At 33.7% G+C, this 18,438-nt stretch overlaps 2 protein-coding genes across 2 annotated transcripts; one reads left to right on the top strand and one right to left on the bottom strand.

Annotated features, from left to right (window-relative positions):
• The first annotated feature begins 7,137 nt into the window (after positions 1-7,137).
• On the top strand, positions 7,138-13,014 carry LOC133700032 (protein root UVB sensitive 6). The gene is made up of 13 exons (XM_062123596.1): positions 7,138-7,615; positions 7,698-7,796; positions 7,897-8,010; positions 9,835-9,906; positions 9,983-10,093; positions 10,174-10,293; positions 10,639-10,740; positions 10,856-10,928; positions 11,076-11,159; positions 11,273-11,337; positions 11,477-11,578; positions 11,667-11,849; positions 12,469-13,014. Exons 1-13 carry the CDS (start codon positions 7,280-7,282, stop codon positions 12,529-12,531), a joined length of 1,524 nt encoding a protein of 507 aa, XP_061979580.1. The 5' UTR covers positions 7,138-7,279; the 3' UTR covers positions 12,532-13,014.
• Positions 13,015-15,504: 2,490 nt separating this feature from the next.
• On the bottom strand, positions 15,505-18,222 carry LOC133698633 (zinc-finger homeodomain protein 4). The gene has a single exon (XM_062121626.1). The coding sequence runs from the start codon at positions 16,713-16,715 to the stop codon at positions 15,828-15,830; it is 888 nt and encodes a 295-aa protein (XP_061977610.1). The 5' UTR covers positions 16,716-18,222; the 3' UTR covers positions 15,505-15,827.
• Between the last annotated feature and the right edge of the window lie 216 nt (positions 18,223-18,438).

The following is an 18,438-nucleotide window of genomic DNA, read 5'->3' as shown; positions in this document are numbered from 1 at the left end:
TCATACATCTTAACATTATTTATATGCCAAAACTTACATTGTAAAAGAATTAATATTTCAAAATTACATCTTCATTAATTAAACAAATAAATCCTAATGCCTACCATTATATCTGAGGTTCTACAGTACCTAAAATACATTTAACATTAAGTATAATTAAAAGCATATAAAAACATACAACAACAAGACAATTCTCACAATATGTTCAATCATTTTTATGATCTTATTAAAGCGTATTGCCAAATTATACTTTCTAATCATTCTTGAATTGATGCCATTAATGATTGCTATTATAATTCCCGAATACTATACAATTTGAGTTATACTTCTTTTCATCTTTTAAAATTTTCCTTTTAGCAATTGAATTTATTTGATTTTTCATACATATAACCCCATATTTTTTTATCACATGGTTAATTTCAAGTTTTCTTTTTTGTAAAAGTTTATTTTAAGGTTTTATATTCTCCTCTTCTAGTAGAAATTTCATCCTTGAAATTTAAGTTACATACCTGCATTGGAGAATAGATGCAGATATTTCTCCTTAATTTTGGTTTTCCTTTCCCACATTTTGTCTTTTATTTGAGAATTCCTCCACAATACTTTCACCAAGGGAACTCTTTTATTCATTGGTACCTTTTTCACTCCAGTCCATAATCTTGACTAGTTTTGTCTCAAATGTCAAATCCTCTCTTACTTCAATAGGAACTAGCGGTAACATTCGCAAACTGGTGGTAACACTCGCAAGGGATCCATCTTTGCTTTCCATAATAAGGACACATGGAATATATTGTGAATCTTGTCCAAAAGTGCGGGTAGTTCCAACCTATAAGCAACTAGCCCTATCCTTTTTATAATTTTAAAAGGGTCAATGTATCTTGGGGCAAGTTTCCCCTTCATTCCAAACCGAATAATGCCCTTTCAATGTGCCACCTTCAAAAACAATTTATCTCCCGTTTGGAATTTCAAAGGTCTCCTCCGATTGTCCGTATAACTTTCATGTCTATCTTGAGCTTTCTTCATTATTTGCCTTATTGTCTTCACTTTATCAGTCGCCATTTGTACTCCTTCAAGTCCTAGGAGTTTCTTTTCCCTTACTTCACCCCAGTTAATTGGGGTACAACATTTTCTTCCATACAATGCTTCGTACGAAGCCATACCAACAAAAGTTTGATAGCTATTATTGTATATAAACTCTATTGATGGCAATAGGTATTCTTAGTTTCCCCTAAACTCCAACACACATGACCTTAGAAAATCTTCACGTGCCTGGATAGTTCTTTCAAATTGACCATCCGCCTGAGATTAGAATGTTATACTTAGGTTCACATTGTATGCTTTGTCATAACCTCGATATGAACCTTGGATTCCAATCTAAGATGATTGATATTGGTACCCCCATGAGGTTTAATCACCTCATTCACGTGTAACTTGGCCAACCTATCCACTTATCCACCAAAACCCGTCATTTTCATAAATAGGAATGAACTCGACTTTATTAGTCGGTCCATAATTACCTAATCACCCTATTAAGTTTTTTTTTTGTAAAAAAGTTTATTCTTGGGGTTTACACTTCTCCTCTCTATGTCTTGATTTTTCAGGGAGTATTTATAAGATTTCAAACTAGAATTTTGATCAAGGTTTGATCATGGTGGATCAATGCTTTACCCTCTCATCCAAAATAGTAGGGTTTTAGGTTCGTTTTTACAGTTGTAAGCTTCGTACCTCGATATAATTTTTAAAATTTTTCGATCCCAATCAATTAAGCAATCTTGTTCACTATTTAAGTCAATATCATCAATTTGTATTTCATTTTAGTTAATATCATAACTTTTAATCATAATCTTCACCTTCCTCGTTTAGTTATACCATAAAAAAAGATCTGCATCACGTCACAAACCGACCTAAAATTTTTTCAATATAAAAAACAATGTTAAGACGACGCAAGCATTCATAACAAAAAAGGTCGTTGACTTAGTTATGTTTAATAAGCTCGATTAATTTAGATATTATGAACAAAAAAAGGCAAAATAATAAATGAACTTACAAAAAAAATGACATAGTAAAAAAGGCCAAAAAACTTAACTCAGGCCCATCCGGGTCAGTATGCCAAATATGCGACCTACTTGTGACACCAGGGTAACCCTATCAAACACAAACTGAATAAAATCATGAAACTCAATTATCAAACAATTCAATGTTAAAGGGCAGAACTAAAAAAGTAATTAAAAAAATATATATATTTAAATCAACCCGCTAACTCTACGACCAGGGATATAAGATTGGGGTAACCCTATTGAAAAGAGATTGAGAAAAAAAACATAAAAACCAATTCTCAATAAATCAATGTTAAACGATGAAATTAAAAAAAAGACAATTTAAAAAATGACCTGAAAAAAAGACAAAAATCAACCCGTGTTAATCTTCAAAGTTTGTGACCCTAATCATGAATCTGAGACTAATTCTATAGAAAATAAACTCTAAAAATAACAAGGTAAAATTTCAAATAATCAAAATATTAAGGGATGAAGTTGAGAAAAAAAATGCAATAAAAAATGATCCAAAACAAAAGAAATAATAATTAAAAGAATGGAAACTAAGTTTCATATAAAAAATAATTTGAAATTAAATATTGAGGAATAAAATTGAAAACAAAATTCAATTAGGAAAATGATTAAAAATAAAAAAAATAACAATCAAAATAATGAGAATCAAATTTGATATAAAATTTAAACGAAATTAAATAATGAGGGGAAAAATTGAAAAAAAAATCAATAAAAAAATATAAAAATCAAAAGAATGAGGACAAATTGAAAACTAAAAAAAAAAATTAGATGACACCTTAATATTTTAGCGAGAGAAAGAGAGAGAAAAGAGGACGAAGAAGAAAATAAATCCATCTGAGCCCAACCATGGCTATGCCATGCACACACATAGCATCATTGGAAAAAGGACGTCAAGACGTCTATAATGTCTCCCTAGAATGCAGAGTTTGGAGGTAGGGCGACATTACACACGCCACTCGAAAAGCACGAGTGTGGCTCACTTGCTAGCACGTGCCTCACAGACACCAATGATTTTTTAATAATATTTATATTATTCAAAAGACTAAATCACCTCCCTCTCAACTCGCTTACTACAAAAAAAAAAAAAGATGTATAAGTTCATGGATGCTAGTTTATTATTTTTGCTTGTTTGTTGTGTTTATACTGTATCTTTAAAATGTGAAAACATGCAATATTTTTAAATATTTTGTTTTTAAGAATAATATAATTATTATATTGTATATTTGAAAGGTAAAAAAACTTATTGTCCCCAATCTATCGATATAGTAACTTATGAATCTTTGAAACATGTCATTATACCCCAGCCCTAATACCATTGATTTTTTATTGAGAAAGCAAAACGGTAACTATATTATTGTGGTGAATAATAATTTACATCTAGTTGAACAATGAATTTTCATGCATTTTAAATTTTTATTTCTTTTTAATTCATGAATTGGATTATATATGCAGAGGTTATTAGATAAATATTTATTTGCTACTTTTCACTTGCATAAAAATGAAACTCTAGCTATTATAGCGAATCTTATTTTTATATAAATGAAAAAATAAAATAATTTTTCATCCAAGCAACTAGAAGAAAAAAAAAACAAGAGTAAATTTTGCTAGCCAGCATTAGGCAAAAGTGTTATCAACTCATCATCATTACTGTGAATAAATAAAACAACGGTGATTAACGTAGATTATCTAAACAAATTTATTTTATATTCTCTTTTCCATCAAACAAATTTCTAGATTTCTGTATTAATAATTTTTATTTGTTTGGTAGTGTAATAATAATTATTTTTTAAAATGTGTTTTTTAAAATAGATTGAAATAATATTTTTTGTTTTTTGTTTTATTTTTGATTTAAACACATTAAAATAATATAAAAATAAAAATAAATTGAATTTTTCTTTTCTGTAAAAACACTTTCCAATGACTAATTTGATAAAACAGGACAAGATTAACCTATTTTTTTCAATTAATAATAAATGATTGATCGTACTTAACTTCTTCCGACAGGTTCAGTGTCTCGCATCTCTTGCTTTGATTTCATCGAAAAAGTGGATTAATTTGTCGCGTTGCACGTCCACGTGCGCAAGATGGAAGGAAGCTCGGATACCACAGACAGGACAGGTTTTTTGTGAAACCGAGTTGCTTTTAACACGTGGACTGATCTTGAATCAGAGAGACGTCAGATGCAGTGTTCCACGTGTCTACTGTATCCAATCCCTGTAACCCCAGCCGTTCCCACGTCAGCAGGAGCTAGATGCTCTTTGCTTTACAGCTGTGTGGCTCTCTTGTCTACCGGGACTGTTTGTTTTTGCTGTATATTTTTGTGATAGAATTCATTATTTTTTTTTAATTTTTTAATTTGAAATTATATATTTTTTATTTTTTTATATACTAATATTAAAAATAAATTTTTTAAAAAATAAAAAATATATATATTATTTTCATGTATTTTTAAGTAAAACATATTTTAAAAAGTAATTATTACCATTCTTTCAAACACTATTTTTAAGAGAAACAAACAAACAATTAGTTTGGTATTCATCTAAAAGAATCCTTTTTCTTTCCAAGTTTCAGCCATATTTTTTTGTAGTTAATTTTTTTAAATGATAGAATTGGAGAAATAATTAAAATTAAAAAAATATAACCAATAATTTTATTGATAATTTAATTTTTTTTACTTCGTGAAAAACAATATACAGGAAAAAAAAATTTAATGTAGGAAGATAATATAAAAAATTTGCAAAGAAGGAATTTAGTTTTGATTAAAATTTAAACTGGTATAAAAATATTTTTAATATCAAATAAGAAAATGTTAGTACGTAATTTCACCTCTAGAGAAGAATCTAGTTGTTGAAATTTACAATCTTACCCTTATTAATTATCATGTAACCAATATCACACAGAATTAGCTTGATATGCTCTTTGTAATTTCCAATATACACCGTCAAATGGAATTGCTTCTGATCTGTTTCTATATTTTAGATTATTTTCCAAGCCATCTCTTTTTAGACATTCCTATACAAATTCTTGAAAATATAATCAAACGAGAAACTCAAATCTGTCATGATATTGAAAAAATAAACTTGAATAAAAATGTTTTTTTAAGAAAAAATAAACTATAATATATTTAAGGATAAATTAGATACAATTGAATTAAATTAAAAAGAAAAAAAAAACTATAAGTGTCTAGCGTGTGCACCGTGGCCTACGAGATTATGTACCGTACCGTACCGTACCGTAGATAAAAATATTGAAGTGTTAATTTTGTCACTCACTCCAAAATCTTAAAGATGTTTTTCTTCAATGATAAAAAAAAAAAAATTATTTTCAAATTGAAAAAGAGCAATAAAGTCTCTAATAATTTTTCAGTGTAATAAAATTACTTAATATCGTTTAAAGCAAAATTTTCTAAACTTGGCTCTAGGAGCTTTATCATGTTTTAAATAGTAAAATAACTCATTTCATCTTAAAAAATAATTTTTTTTACAATTTAAGTTCACATGGTTTTTATGTCCTTTGATATGGTTTTTTTTCATGTAATAATCATGTTGATCGAAGGTCTCCTTGGTGATTGACTTAATATAAATATTATTAAATAAACTTGGCTGGTGAGTGTGTTACACGCGCTAGCGCTAATATGTAGATTTTCTCTACACCCTTTAAGCAGCGTGTGAGATGTTATGTGGTGATCCTGTGGTGGCTTTTAAGATGACGTTTGATTCGTCTCAATTTTTTTTTTGACATGGTGCGACATGTATTCTAAACGGATCTCTGTTTTGGCATATGCGACCTTTATTTTTTTTTTCTCTTCTTCTTGATTTCAGTATTGACCCTGCAAGATTTAAAAGCAACCATTTAATTTGCTATTTCTTCACTTTTGATCCATGTTCTTCTAATTACTATTTATTTTATTTGAAATTATCTATGAAATTTGATTTTTTTCAATTTCATCCCCTTTTAATTTTTCTATCTTTTAGATTTGTTTTTATCAATTTTTCTATCTCATGATATTTTATTTAATTTGCTTTTTAGATCATTGCTTTGATGACACGTGTGGTCTATTTTGGTGCTATTATAGAACCTTTCGTAATGAAGTTCGAACTGTCTCAAAAAGCTCTTTCTAATGATTGATCAAAGTTCACGGCAAAGCAACAATAATTCTCTAACATACCTTTTTTATTTTTATCTCGAGTATGATATTGATAAATTACTTTTTTTATAGTTAATTATTGTTTTTTTGTTGTTGTCGTAGTTGTTTATGATGTATTTTTTAAATTATATTATTAAATTATCTTTTATTGTTTAATCATGTTAAGTTAATAATCTAGATTTTATATTTTCTTACTTCTTTGAAAATACTGGAATGACCTTAACATATTTTTTACACTATAAATTTTTTTGACTCGGCTCGTGACCATTTCTTGCTGTTAAAGATCAATTTCTAAGGCTAGTGGCATCCCTCGTAGAGGCCATCTGTTTAAGATATTCTTCTACGTTTTGGTTGAAAAGCTTTATTTTATTTAGTTTGTGATTTTATTATGGTAGTTTTTAAAATATTATAAATTATAGTATTTTCTTAATTAAAATTTTAAAAAATAATTTTTAGTAGGATATATATATAAAATTATTAATTAACCAAATACTTTTAAATATATAATTAAATCAAAACACGGTTGCGCTGCACCACTAAAACTTAATAAATATTATATTTTAAGAATATTTTTTATTTAAATATATATTTAAATATTTTTTTTAAATTTTTAATATTAATATATCAAAATCATAAAAAAAATAAATTTAATACTTTATAGCCATCTTACTCTTGAAAAGTAGGAAACTTTGTTTTTGGAGTTAAAACTATATTTAATGATTTTTTTACTTAAAATTATTATTTTGTGTGTGTTTTTCAATGTTTTAATATGTTAATATTATTTTTTATAAATATTTTTATGTACTTTTAAAATAAAAAAATATTTTAAGAAAGAACCGATATTTTCTAACAGTAACTTCACGACAATCCCGAACACGAACTTCAGTTTTCCCCTTGGTGGTTGCCAATTGTAATCTTCTTCCGTGTAGGGACAGGCCACCTGCCTATGTTAAATGGCACCCGTTTCCTCTCTCCTTTTCCCGTTAATTCCAAAGCCCTCTCCTCTCAATAAATCCCACCCGCTTCCCATCTCCACGCCCCCACAACACAAAACGACACCATATCTTCAATGCCTCCGATCAAAATGAAGCAATCGCCGAATCACACTGCGCAAAGCCTAACCACGTCTACCACTTCCTCACAAGAAGCGCGTCGTCTTGTCCGTGAAACGCTGCGTATAAGCGCTAACTTGGCTTCTTCTCCTTCTCCTCCTGCCAATCCACCCACACTCTCTCAATCGGCTCTTCTAGAAGACGAATTTCTCGGTTCCACATTGAGATTGATTTGTTGTGAGGAAATTGATGGCCGGAGATGGAAGTATGTCGCCGAGAGAGACGCCTCTGGACGGTTCAAGAAGAATTCTATTCGCGCCGTTGGATTGCAGACTCCGCAAGCTCCCGTTGAGGTTTCTGGATTTTATTTGATGAATTATTTATTATTGTTAAAGAAATTGTGGATTTTTATCATGAAGTGATTTAATGGTGCAGGAATTGATGGGATTCATTAGATCCTATGTAGTCCCTGAAGGTTTTCCTGATAGTGTTATTCCATCCTATGTGCCATACATGACTTGGAGAGCTTTGAAGGTATGCGTGCGTTTGTTTCGAGGCTGGGGTTAGGGCTGGCTTGGCTTTTAGGGGGAGGGGCAATATACTTAACTACTTTTTTGTTCTGCTTTTATTGCAGCATTTCTTTGGCGGAGCGATGGGAGTTTTCACAACGAAAACCCTTTTGAATTCAGTTGGAGTCTCTAAGAGCCAAGCTATTCCTGGGGCTGTCGCTATCAATTGGATTCTCAAGGTAAGGGTTATAGTTATACATTTCGCAAAAAGCAAGTTTTTTTATGTCATTTTGCTTTTGTTTTTTTGTTTGTCATTTATTAGTTATGTATGACAAGGTTTCACACACTAAATTTATAATTTTGACACTTGCTTTTAGTTGCGATTAGAGATTTGTTGTGGCAGACTAACTGGTTGTATGCCTTAATAGTAACGGGGATTGCCAATTGCGCCTTATTGTTTCTTAATAAAATGGACTTATTCATAAAGATGTCTTTTTGAATTTTGATGTTTGATGGGGGCCTATGCACAGACTCATGATTTTCAAAACAATTTTAAAATGCTCAATTATCTTGCCAAGCAGCAATTTCTAAGGTGCATGAATGGCCGACAATGCATGCCAAGCCTAGATTTACCTTGTAGAATTGCTTCATCCACAGGAATTGTAAATGAGTGGTAGACAGTGGCTTTCCACTACTACATTCTTCAAAGATGTAGTAATTGTAGTAGTGCTTGATAGGGCATGGGATTAAAGAAAAACAAATTAAGGACGAGAAGTTGCAACTAATATTATCACTATAAGCTCATGTTACTAATCTTATCATCGTAAGATTAAAACCTAAGCAAGCTGTCAAAGTGTAGAAGTCATCTTCAAATTGAATTTAGAAACTACAAGATTAAAGTCCCCTTTCCTGCGTCGAAATCTACACAGCTGATACTATCACTATAAGCCCATGTGATTGATTTTCCAAATAAAGCTAAAATAGGTCCCACCTGATCAAACAACAAAATCCAGAGACAATAAAAAAACTGAAAGAATCACTGAAACCAGAAGCTAAATCTCAACATCAACATCAACACCAGATGGGATTAGAGAAGGACTTGGTGAGGCAAGAGAGAGATCATGTATAGGGTGCCAACATTGGGAGTGCCAAGTCGGCAGCGGCAGAGTGGGTGGTGGGGAGTTAAAGAAAGGACGTGGTGTTTCTTGGATTGATTAGGTGTTCGTAATGATTTAGGGATTCTTTGTTTTTTTCATGGAAGGGATAGGGTAATCTATGGATTAAGGAGAGACACAAAGAGAAAGATCAGTGATTTGAGGTTATTGTAGATATTGCAGAGAGAGAGAATCCAGTTGTAGAAAAAAAAGCAGGTTTTTTTTTTTTTTTTTTTTACATTCTAATTAGATTTAGGTTTAATTTTTTAATTAAATCATGTTTTTGTGATCGAGTTAAAAAAATTTGATTTTTTTAGTTTTCTCATGTAATTGTTTTTTGTTAGGGACTCTATCAGGTCAAACTTGGTTACAATGGCAGATTTCACACATTTACTGTGTCATTCATCACCTACTTGCGATGTCTCAAATGGAATGTCCTGATTGTAAAAGGAATAAAACATAGTGTGACTTATGCACAAAATTTTTATTCGAGGAACTCAACTAATCAAATTGATCAAGTACAAGGATGGGGCGTGTATCAAGCCCCACATCTGCATAAATAGTTATGCTTCTGGTTCAATTACTTTCTAGAGTTTCATGCAGCTACCATCTAAAAGATTTTCTCTTGCATCCAGAAGCAATTGCAAAAGAAAATGTCTTAAGTGCTCACATTGTTCTTGAGTCTCAAGTCCCACATGCAAGCATGCATCCATCCACCCATTTACAAAAATATACAAACATGTTGTGTTTGTGTGTCTTAGTCACAAAAAAGCCTTATACACAAATCAGTTGGGTTTCCGCTTTATGGATTTTTGCACTATCCGTGCGATCATAAACCAAACAAGCCTTTATACCAAGGTAGCATATAAATTGTGGGTGTAAATTCATCATGTTATCTAATATTTGCAGGATGGTGCCGGTCGTGTTGGAAAAATGCTTTATGCCCGACAAGGAAAGAAATTTGATTATGATCTAAAACAGGTACAGTTGCTCAATTTTCAGTTAATTGCACAGGCAGTTCTTACAGGGTGGTAGCTGACTTAACAATGCATTATAGTTGCGATTTGCGGGGGACCTTCTCATGGAATTGGGTGCTGCGGTGGAGTTGGCAACTGCAGCAGTCCCACACCTTTTTCTTCCTTTGGCTTGTGCTGCTAATGTGGCAAAGGTTTGATAGTCACTTGTTTGCAAAATGTATACATGTTTGAATTGGTTCTACAGTTTCATATTCTTCATTACTTCTTACAGAATGTTGCTGCTGTAACGTCAACATCCACTCGTACACCAATTTACAAAGCCTTTGCCAAAGGAGAAAACATAGGGGATGTCACTGCCAAGGGAGAATGTGTTGGCAACGTGGCTGATTTGGTATGGTATTCAAATCCTACTCAAATTTATGAAGTGCAGAGACTCTGATTTATAAATCAATTTTTAACCAATTGCGAATCTCTGAAAAAAAACGCCACAATATTGGATCAGTTTTATTAACATAATAAGGATTGCCAAAACAGTATTTGTAAATTGATTTTTGTATGACGGCATTGCATTGTTTTTATCAACTGCTTTAATGCAATTACTTAAAAAGTATTGAATAGGTATTGCAATTTGGATGCTTTGAAGTTCATATAGAATATCGTCTTTGTATAACAAATGAACCATGCAAGTATTTGTCTCGCTTGGATGTTAATTTATGGGAACTTGTGCCTTTTGAAGCTGGGAACTGGGCTGAGCATAATGATCTCAAAAAGAAATCCATCCCTGGTTACCACATTTGCATTACTTTCATGTGGGTACGTCCTCAGCTCTTACCAAGAGGTATGATTATGAAGAGAGAGCATTGGTGTTATATTGGCACACTTCTAATTTTCTTTTTATGTGATAATGGAAGTTGAGTTAATTGTCATGACTGCCATCATGTGCTTTTTTATAGGTTAAATCTGTAGTTTTGCACACCTTGAACGGGGCCAGATTCAGTGTGGCTGTGGAGTCTTTTCTTAAGACAGGTTATTTGTGCTCTGCATGAAACAAGATTATTGTATTTATTTCTTCAATCTGGTGGCTGCATGATATTTACTAAATTAAGTTGAGTTCCTTGGTTAAGCAGGATTTTGTTTTTTCTCATGCACATTGTGTTTTATATTCATCTGCAGGGCAAGTTCCCTCATTGCACGAGGGGAATGTGAAGGAAAATATATTCAATTTTCCATGGTTGAAAGATAGGTCTATCTCTCTAGGTATGCTTATAAAATTAGGATTGTTTCTCTTGCAAGCATACAGGCATACAATCACACGTACATGATTCATCTGTCCCTGATTTTATATGAGGTTTGTTCCCACTGTTTGGCAGGACCAAGGTTTAAAGATGCGTTTCAAGATCCAAGAGCATATCTTGCCATCGAGCCTCTCTTCGAGGTAATGCCCCTATCTGATAGGAAGCATATTTGAGTGTGGTTAATCTATCTTTACCACTATGGATCAAGTACTTCTTTTGCATTGATTGCCCATTTATAATTCTTACATCTGTTGAATGTGTGTCACTGAACGATGACAGAGAGAGAGATATATAGTGACTTATAATCCATCAAAGGATAAAGTGTATGCATTGCTCAAGGATCAAGCAAAGCCGGATGATATAGTAAAAGCAGCATTCCACGTGAGAGATATTTGACCGCTTTGAATTCTATACTTGTTACATTAGGAAGAAAGAATTTGCCTATTTATACACATTATTTGTACTACAGGCCCATGTGCTTGTGCATTTCATACATTCATCAAACAACAATTGCTCTTCACCCAGCAAGCAGCAGGAATCTGGTCATTCAAACTTTATCCTCTCAGCTGCTGATCTTGAGTCTCATATTGCTGAGTCGTGCAAGATGGTCTCCACCTTGTATGCTCCTTTCAAAAGTAAAGCTGCAGAACAAGTAAGTAGAAGTCGATTGATCTTGTTTATGACCATTATATCTGCTAGCAAACAACTGTTCACTGTAGAAAGGGAAAGATCTTAGATGTGCCGTGCACTGCACTTGCTGGCTTTACAGATTGTTGGCTTTTGTGATGATTTCCTTTCTTGAGAAATATTTTAAGTGCCAACAAATAGGAAGACTAGACATGTACTTGTATACAGTAGAATGTTTGGCAACTAGATCACATTTACAATTGCAGTTCTTTTAAGAAGTAGAAGAGATGAGATCGGTTGACGTCCCCTTTTAAATTGATGTACAATCAGTGGTTCAAGTGCCCAACTATACAACATCAGGCTTCTAGAAATATTAATATTAACTAACTCAAACTTGGTGTTTGAAAACACCCAAAATTGCCTTTTGGTGCAACATTGCCCAGGGGTTGCTATTGGAAAGCATTTCGGTTTTTAGCCCGAGCTAGTGCCATCTTTGAACATCTCTGCTCTGTTGCAAATGAACCCAAGAATGAAATCAAATTCCACAATGTGATTGGGTGTTCTGGACATTGATGCTTGATGTCTGATATGGTTATGATACTCATGTTGACATGCATGCTTTCTTTTTTCTTTTTTTCTCTTAGGGTTGGAGAATGTCAGAATCGCATCTTAATCCCGGCAGAGCTAGGCTCGTGTTAAATAGCTAAACAGGACAATTTACCCTCAAAACTTCCATTTTTGTGAAGTCAGGTGCTCAGACAACATTCGATACTGTGGACAGGTCAACTGCCAAATCATGGAAAACATGCACCTAACCAAGAGCTGACAATAGATGGCAGGGCCATGGTGAACATGGGCACATCAAGCTGGTCAGTTTTTTCCATTAAGCACCCTCAATGCAGTTCACAGTGCTGCTTAGAGATAAAGTTGGATATACCAAGGCGTGGCTTTGAGTTGTATATTCAAGTCATTGCATGTTGTAGAATGAAGCTGTATCGTAATACATATACGAGAAAAGTTTTGGGTTTTCTTTTTTTCATTTTGTATATTTTTGCTTTTTATTTATTTATTTAGGTTCTTTCTTTGTTGTTTGTCTTTTTTCTTCTTGTAGACAGTCTGCATTGCCTCAATGTTCTGTAAGAACCCATTGAAATGCATTTTTAGATCAAAGCTTTTCACGTTTGCTCAAATGTTAGAAGAGATTAAAGAATGATGTGCTATTTTCTTTTCTGCGACCATTCTCTGTACACAGTAACTTCCAAGTCACGAGCACCATTATTTTTAACAGTGCAGGTCATAATAGAACTGCTTTTCAGCAGCATATTCAACTTCAATCACATCTGCTACCTGTCTGCTGCATGTATCTCTTGGCATCCTGTGTATGCCTGGTTAGCTTTTGCTTTTTCTGGGGATAGAAGTGACGAGACATTGGTTTTTTGGTACTTGGATAGCAGATTTATTTTGTTTTCGCTGTCGTTTTAATTTTAACCAAGTGTGAAGTGAAAACTGCCATGCTTATGCATTTACGGTATACACAAACGCACACAAATATTCTCATATACATGAAATGAAGTATGCTTTCCTGATTGATTGGATTGTCGTGGAAAATATATCTCAGTGGCGAACAAGCCATGTTGTTTTAAAAATTTATATATTATTCTTCAAGAAGTTGGCGTTATTTTTATATTTCCCTTCCAGGAATCTTGATTTGTGGGCCCGATTCTTGTGAACATAATCCATTCAAACAGCTAGCAATGTATGGGTGGTAGATTGGCCAGACGTCCCAGCACTTTTCACCAGAGTTTCACACAAGTTTTTATTAGAGTAGGTCAACGGGGATGTCATCTCATAAAATATTTCCTCAATAATATTAAATACTGGCCCAGAAGATCATGGGGACTCTTTAACGAGGATGACTTCGTTTTTTTTTTTTTTTTAATTATTATTTTTGGGTTTCATTCTCATTTTCAATTGTTACCCACATGGCTGTTAAACCAGGCTTCTTCTAAAGTTGAATCGGAAAAAATAAAGATAAGGAAAATAAAATAGAACAAGAAATGAAAATGAAATTATGTTTGGTAGAATATATAAGATATAATAATATATATTATTTTTAGTGTTTTGTCACGAAAAATCACTTCAAAATTTTCTTTATTTTTATGTTATCTTCAACCGAACAAGTTCTTCAATTTTTATTTTTTATTTCAAAATAGTAATCAAACACTACCTTAACTATTTACAATACCATATCCACAAACACACACACTATCATTTCTGCTAAAATATCATTTCAGAAGACAGAGAAATATATATAGGTGATCTATGTTGATATTTCCACTGCATAATGAATCTGCATCTAGGGATGCCAATTGAGAAGAATGTAAAGTTGTTTTTTTATTTTATTTTATATTCCTACACTAATGTTGTACAATTTTATTATTTGTGTAGAAAACTGAGAGAGATGCATTTCAACCACTAGTATTAAACTTAAACTTGGTTAAGCCTAACAGGTCAACTCAGGACATGGTTTCTTTTTTTCTTAGCCCAGGCCGAGTCTTAAAAAAGCAACTAGGAGTTTAACCGGTCAAATCAATCTGTGACTTGATTAACCGGTCAAATCCAATTAATTTTGTTTTTCTTTTCAAAATGATGTTGCTTGATTTTTTTTTAAAGAAAAAAATTAGGTTAACTTGGGATAATCCAGATTAACTTGTTTGATTTATAACCCAAGCCTCGTGTGAGAACAATCTTGAGATGGGTTACTTGACCTAAAACTCAAATGGAAAATCTCAAGGTTTAACCACCAACAGGGGCGGAGCCTAAAACTTGAAATATAGGCCGTGGATGGCTTTGGTTTGATTCATGTGTTTCAATTAACGACACAAGTCAAGTCGAAAAAACAAAACAGAATTAATGACACAAAGTGATGCATGTGAAACCATGCAGATATTAATGTTGATGGTGGGCAGCTGCTCTTTTAACCATCAATACCTACTTATTGAAACATGCCAGACAGAGTCCTCCTCCGATTACATGAATTGATTTAGGATTATAGTTTTCATGCCCTCGATTAGGAAAGAGATCTGGATTCCTTAAATCATTCGAAAGGATATAGTTTACCTAGCCGAGTCGAGTCGAGAGTTAATCAAGTTATTAAAAACTCAACTAGATCATTAGATTTCATCATACTATTTAATTAAAAATTTATTTAGATTTTTAACATCAATTTATTAAATCAGCCTGAGATTAATAATTATATAAAAATATTACTAATCCAACCCTGAATTCGCTCTCTCTAGATCTTCCTTCTCTTACTGCTATTGCTATTGCTAATATTTGAGATTGAAATTAATGGCCATTTACTCTCATTTAGGGTTATATTAAATTAAATGAGAAACTATATATTATAACCTGTATACCAACTGAGATACCCGTTTAATTAACCAATCTTAAGTTAACAAATATATAGTTACAAAAATCTTGAATAAATCTAATTAACACCAGATTATGTGCAATATATATGGATGATATGCTCAACATGCCAAGTAATTAATTGGAATACGCACGTCCGATATATTATAAAATATGGATGCGAATTAATTGATGCATAATTATGTTATGGTTGTATTATAATTAATAGTACCATAATTAAAGTATGGAGTATATAATGGATTAATTAATTATGATGAATTAATATATATCATTTAATAGATGATGAGTACTAATTTAAACTCAAGCATTGCATAATCAATCCACTTCTATGTACTAAAAATGGATTGATGGACAAAAACACCACCCGAAGACTGAGATCTCCAATGATTAATTAAACCCCAATTTTCCTAAATACTAGAAACAGGTCCGAAAGAAAAAAAGGGAAAAAAGATAGTGTAAAAAAGTAGCAGTAGTAGAGTAATTACTTTTCACTGACAAGTAGGGTTAAACCAAATCTGGCTACTTAAGAGAGAGATAGAGAGATGATAATGTGCTGGGTTAATTAATCTTCTTAACTGTTTGAAGTGGTTGTGGTGGTGGAAGGGTTCTTTTTAGCAAGACTGTGCTTGTTGTTGTGCATCCAAACCTTGAGTACTCTTCTCTTGACACCAATCTCCTGGCAGAACTGCTGCACCACTGTTTCTTCTTGCTTTTGTAGCTTCCACCCAACTTTCTCTGCAAAGTCGAGCATTTTCTCCTTCTGTTCCTGTGAGAACTTTGTCCTAAACCTTTTCTTCATCAGCTGTGCAGGCCTGGCCATCAGTACCCCACCTCCATCTTCCTGCTCATCAGATTCTGAAGGAAGAGACCCCATGTTGTAGGACATTATCATCGGGTGGTGGGGTGCTGATGCTCTTGAGGGTATAAGAGTACCAGTAGCTGTAGGGTAGCCTAAAGCCTCAGGGGCTAGAATGCTCTTGTGGTGACCTAAAATAACTTTCCTTCCAAGCCTGTTGAAATGTGGGCTGTTATGGTAGCAATGATCTCCGGTACATGAGGTGTGTTCACCTTCAATTTCTTTCCTGTGGAAGTTTCTGTGACAATTGCAGGCTGAGCAAGTGAGAGCTTCTATGCTACCCTCTTCACCACTGGGCATGAACTCACCACACCCATCAGTGGCATTCCCTCCCATGGAAGCTGCATGGTTCTTGAGGCATTCCCTGTACCTAACCATTTTCTTGTAAGGCACATGATTGTCGTCTATACTTGCTGTTGTTATGGAAGTGCCATTGTTGGAGCTGGGGATTTGTGGTGCTGTGGAAGAGATGATATTGTTGTGGTTGTGGGGCACTGCAGGATGATCATGATGGATCAAGTGGCCATGTCCATGCCCATGAGCCCCCCCAAATGTACTGTTCAGTGGGATGGGGATCCCCGCCTCATGACTTGAAAGTTCCATTTCCTTCCTCTCCACTTTTTGGACAAATATTTTACTTGTTTCTTGTTTGTTTGTTTGGAGACCAAAAGAGAAAGAACCAGACAGGAAGCACAATTAAGAGGCTTAATGATTAGAATTAAAAAAGTGGGCTGTTTTCTTAAAATCCCAGGCCTTTTCCTTTTTAATAATGGCAATGGTCTACTTTTCTTGAAGCAACACAACACACTTGGAGACTATAGAACCTAGCTTTGAACACTTGACACCATATTTAATTATCGATCTTAGAAACTCTTCTACCCCCTCGAAAACTAAAAGGAGACAAAAGCAAAAAACAAAAGACCTAATCTTAGAAATCACAGGAGCTTTGGACTTTGCTAGCTTAAGGTGATCGAGTAGCAGAAAGAAAGAGAGTTGCTATATGATGAAGACAGACAAGGGTGGTCAATCTTTTGATAAAAAAAACTCAATTAAAGCAAAAAAGTTTCAGCAACTACCTAGACCTTCATGAACACCCATCTTAATTCTTACTTCAACGGTCAACTTAGAAGAAAAGGAAAGAAGCAGGAGACTCAGTAGCGATGTAGACTCAGGAGCTGTCAATACCAATATGTATGATCAAAAGAACCACTTTGTCTCTCCAGACATTTCCATTTCTTGAAAGAGAGTCGGAGAGATCGGGGGGGAGGGGAAGAGAGAGTCAACCCTCAGACACTAGACCCTATATATATAAAATTACAAGTAAGAAAACGATGGAGCATGGGAGCTAGCTAGTTGGGAACCTAGCTCTAGAAATGGATAGAAAGAAAGAAAGAAAGAAAGAAGTGGCTTAAAGAATAGGAAGACAAGATATATACCATCAACAATGAACTCGTCTAATTTGATGACGCCGAGCTTAAACACTTTCCGCAATGGTTGTAAGAGATAACAAGAAGGTTTTGGCTAAGAGGGGGGAGGATTTGAAGAGAAAAAAGAGTGTAACAAATGGGCGGTGAAGGAGAAGAGATAAGAGAGAGAAGGGAGACGGGAGAGAGTTTGAGAGGAGGTGGGTTTTGCTGGGGAAGCAAGCACTAAACAAGGAGCTTATAGAAGCGTTGAGGGCCAAAAAGAAGAGAGAGGAGAGAGAGAAAAGCAGTTTTTTTACTGACAAAGAGGAAGACAGTGTGTCTTAGTGAAGGGCATTAAAAAAGAAGAAGAAGAAGGTGGGGGTGCTTCCTTTGCTTTGCTTGCACTATCAGGCATCAAGGGTTTACGCCATGTAGAGAGCAGTGTGTCAGAGAGTGGAGAGGACAAATGAGAGAGAACCACAAAAAGAATTATGAAAAGAAATGTTCTTCGAAAAGAAATTGGACCCTAAATCTCTCCCTCCCTCTAGAACTCAAAATTAATGAGTTAAGAGGCTTATAATCCCATCAATTCTGCTTGGAGCCATGGTTATATGGCGCCTAGCTTGCTAGCAAGAAGACCCCGCCTGCCATATCTTGATAGGTTAATTTGATGATGATGAGCCGTCGAAGAGGGCCTGGGGTCTGACCAAGTCGATCTGTGATTCAAAAATGATGCTCATATTAATTTATAATCTCACTAGCTGGCTATAGTGCCTTAATGCAGCGACTGTCCCATTAATTTGAACTATATACAGTGTCATGCAACCCATGTGAATGGTTTATATTCCAGACCATGGCATCAATTACACCAATCATTTATCTTCGCAAGCAATTTTGTTAATTTGATCGAAAATAGAGAA

Source organism: Populus nigra, chromosome 7 (assembly GCF_951802175.1).
Source record: "Populus nigra chromosome 7, ddPopNigr1.1, whole genome shotgun sequence".
NCBI classification, from domain to species: domain Eukaryota; kingdom Viridiplantae; phylum Streptophyta; class Magnoliopsida; order Malpighiales; family Salicaceae; genus Populus; species Populus nigra.
Note: the sequence above shows the minus strand (reverse complement) of the source record. Positions and strands in the feature narration are given on the sequence as shown.

Excerpts from the sequence above, each read along its gene's own strand:
- LOC133700032 (XM_062123596.1), top strand. The coding sequence starts at position 7,280 with ATGCCTCCGATCAAAATGAAGCAATCGCCGAATCACACTGCGCAAAGC. Across the intron at positions 10,294-10,638 it reads TTGGCAACGTGGCTGATTTG|CTGGGAACTGGGCTGAGCAT; the intron begins GTATGGTATTCA and ends TGCCTTTTGAAG. Across the intron at positions 11,338-11,476 it reads CCATCGAGCCTCTCTTCGAG|AGAGAGAGATATATAGTGAC; the intron begins GTAATGCCCCTA and ends GAACGATGACAG.
- LOC133698633 (XM_062121626.1), bottom strand. The coding sequence starts at position 16,715 with ATGGAACTTTCAAGTCATGAGGCGGGGATCCCCATCCCACTGAACAGT.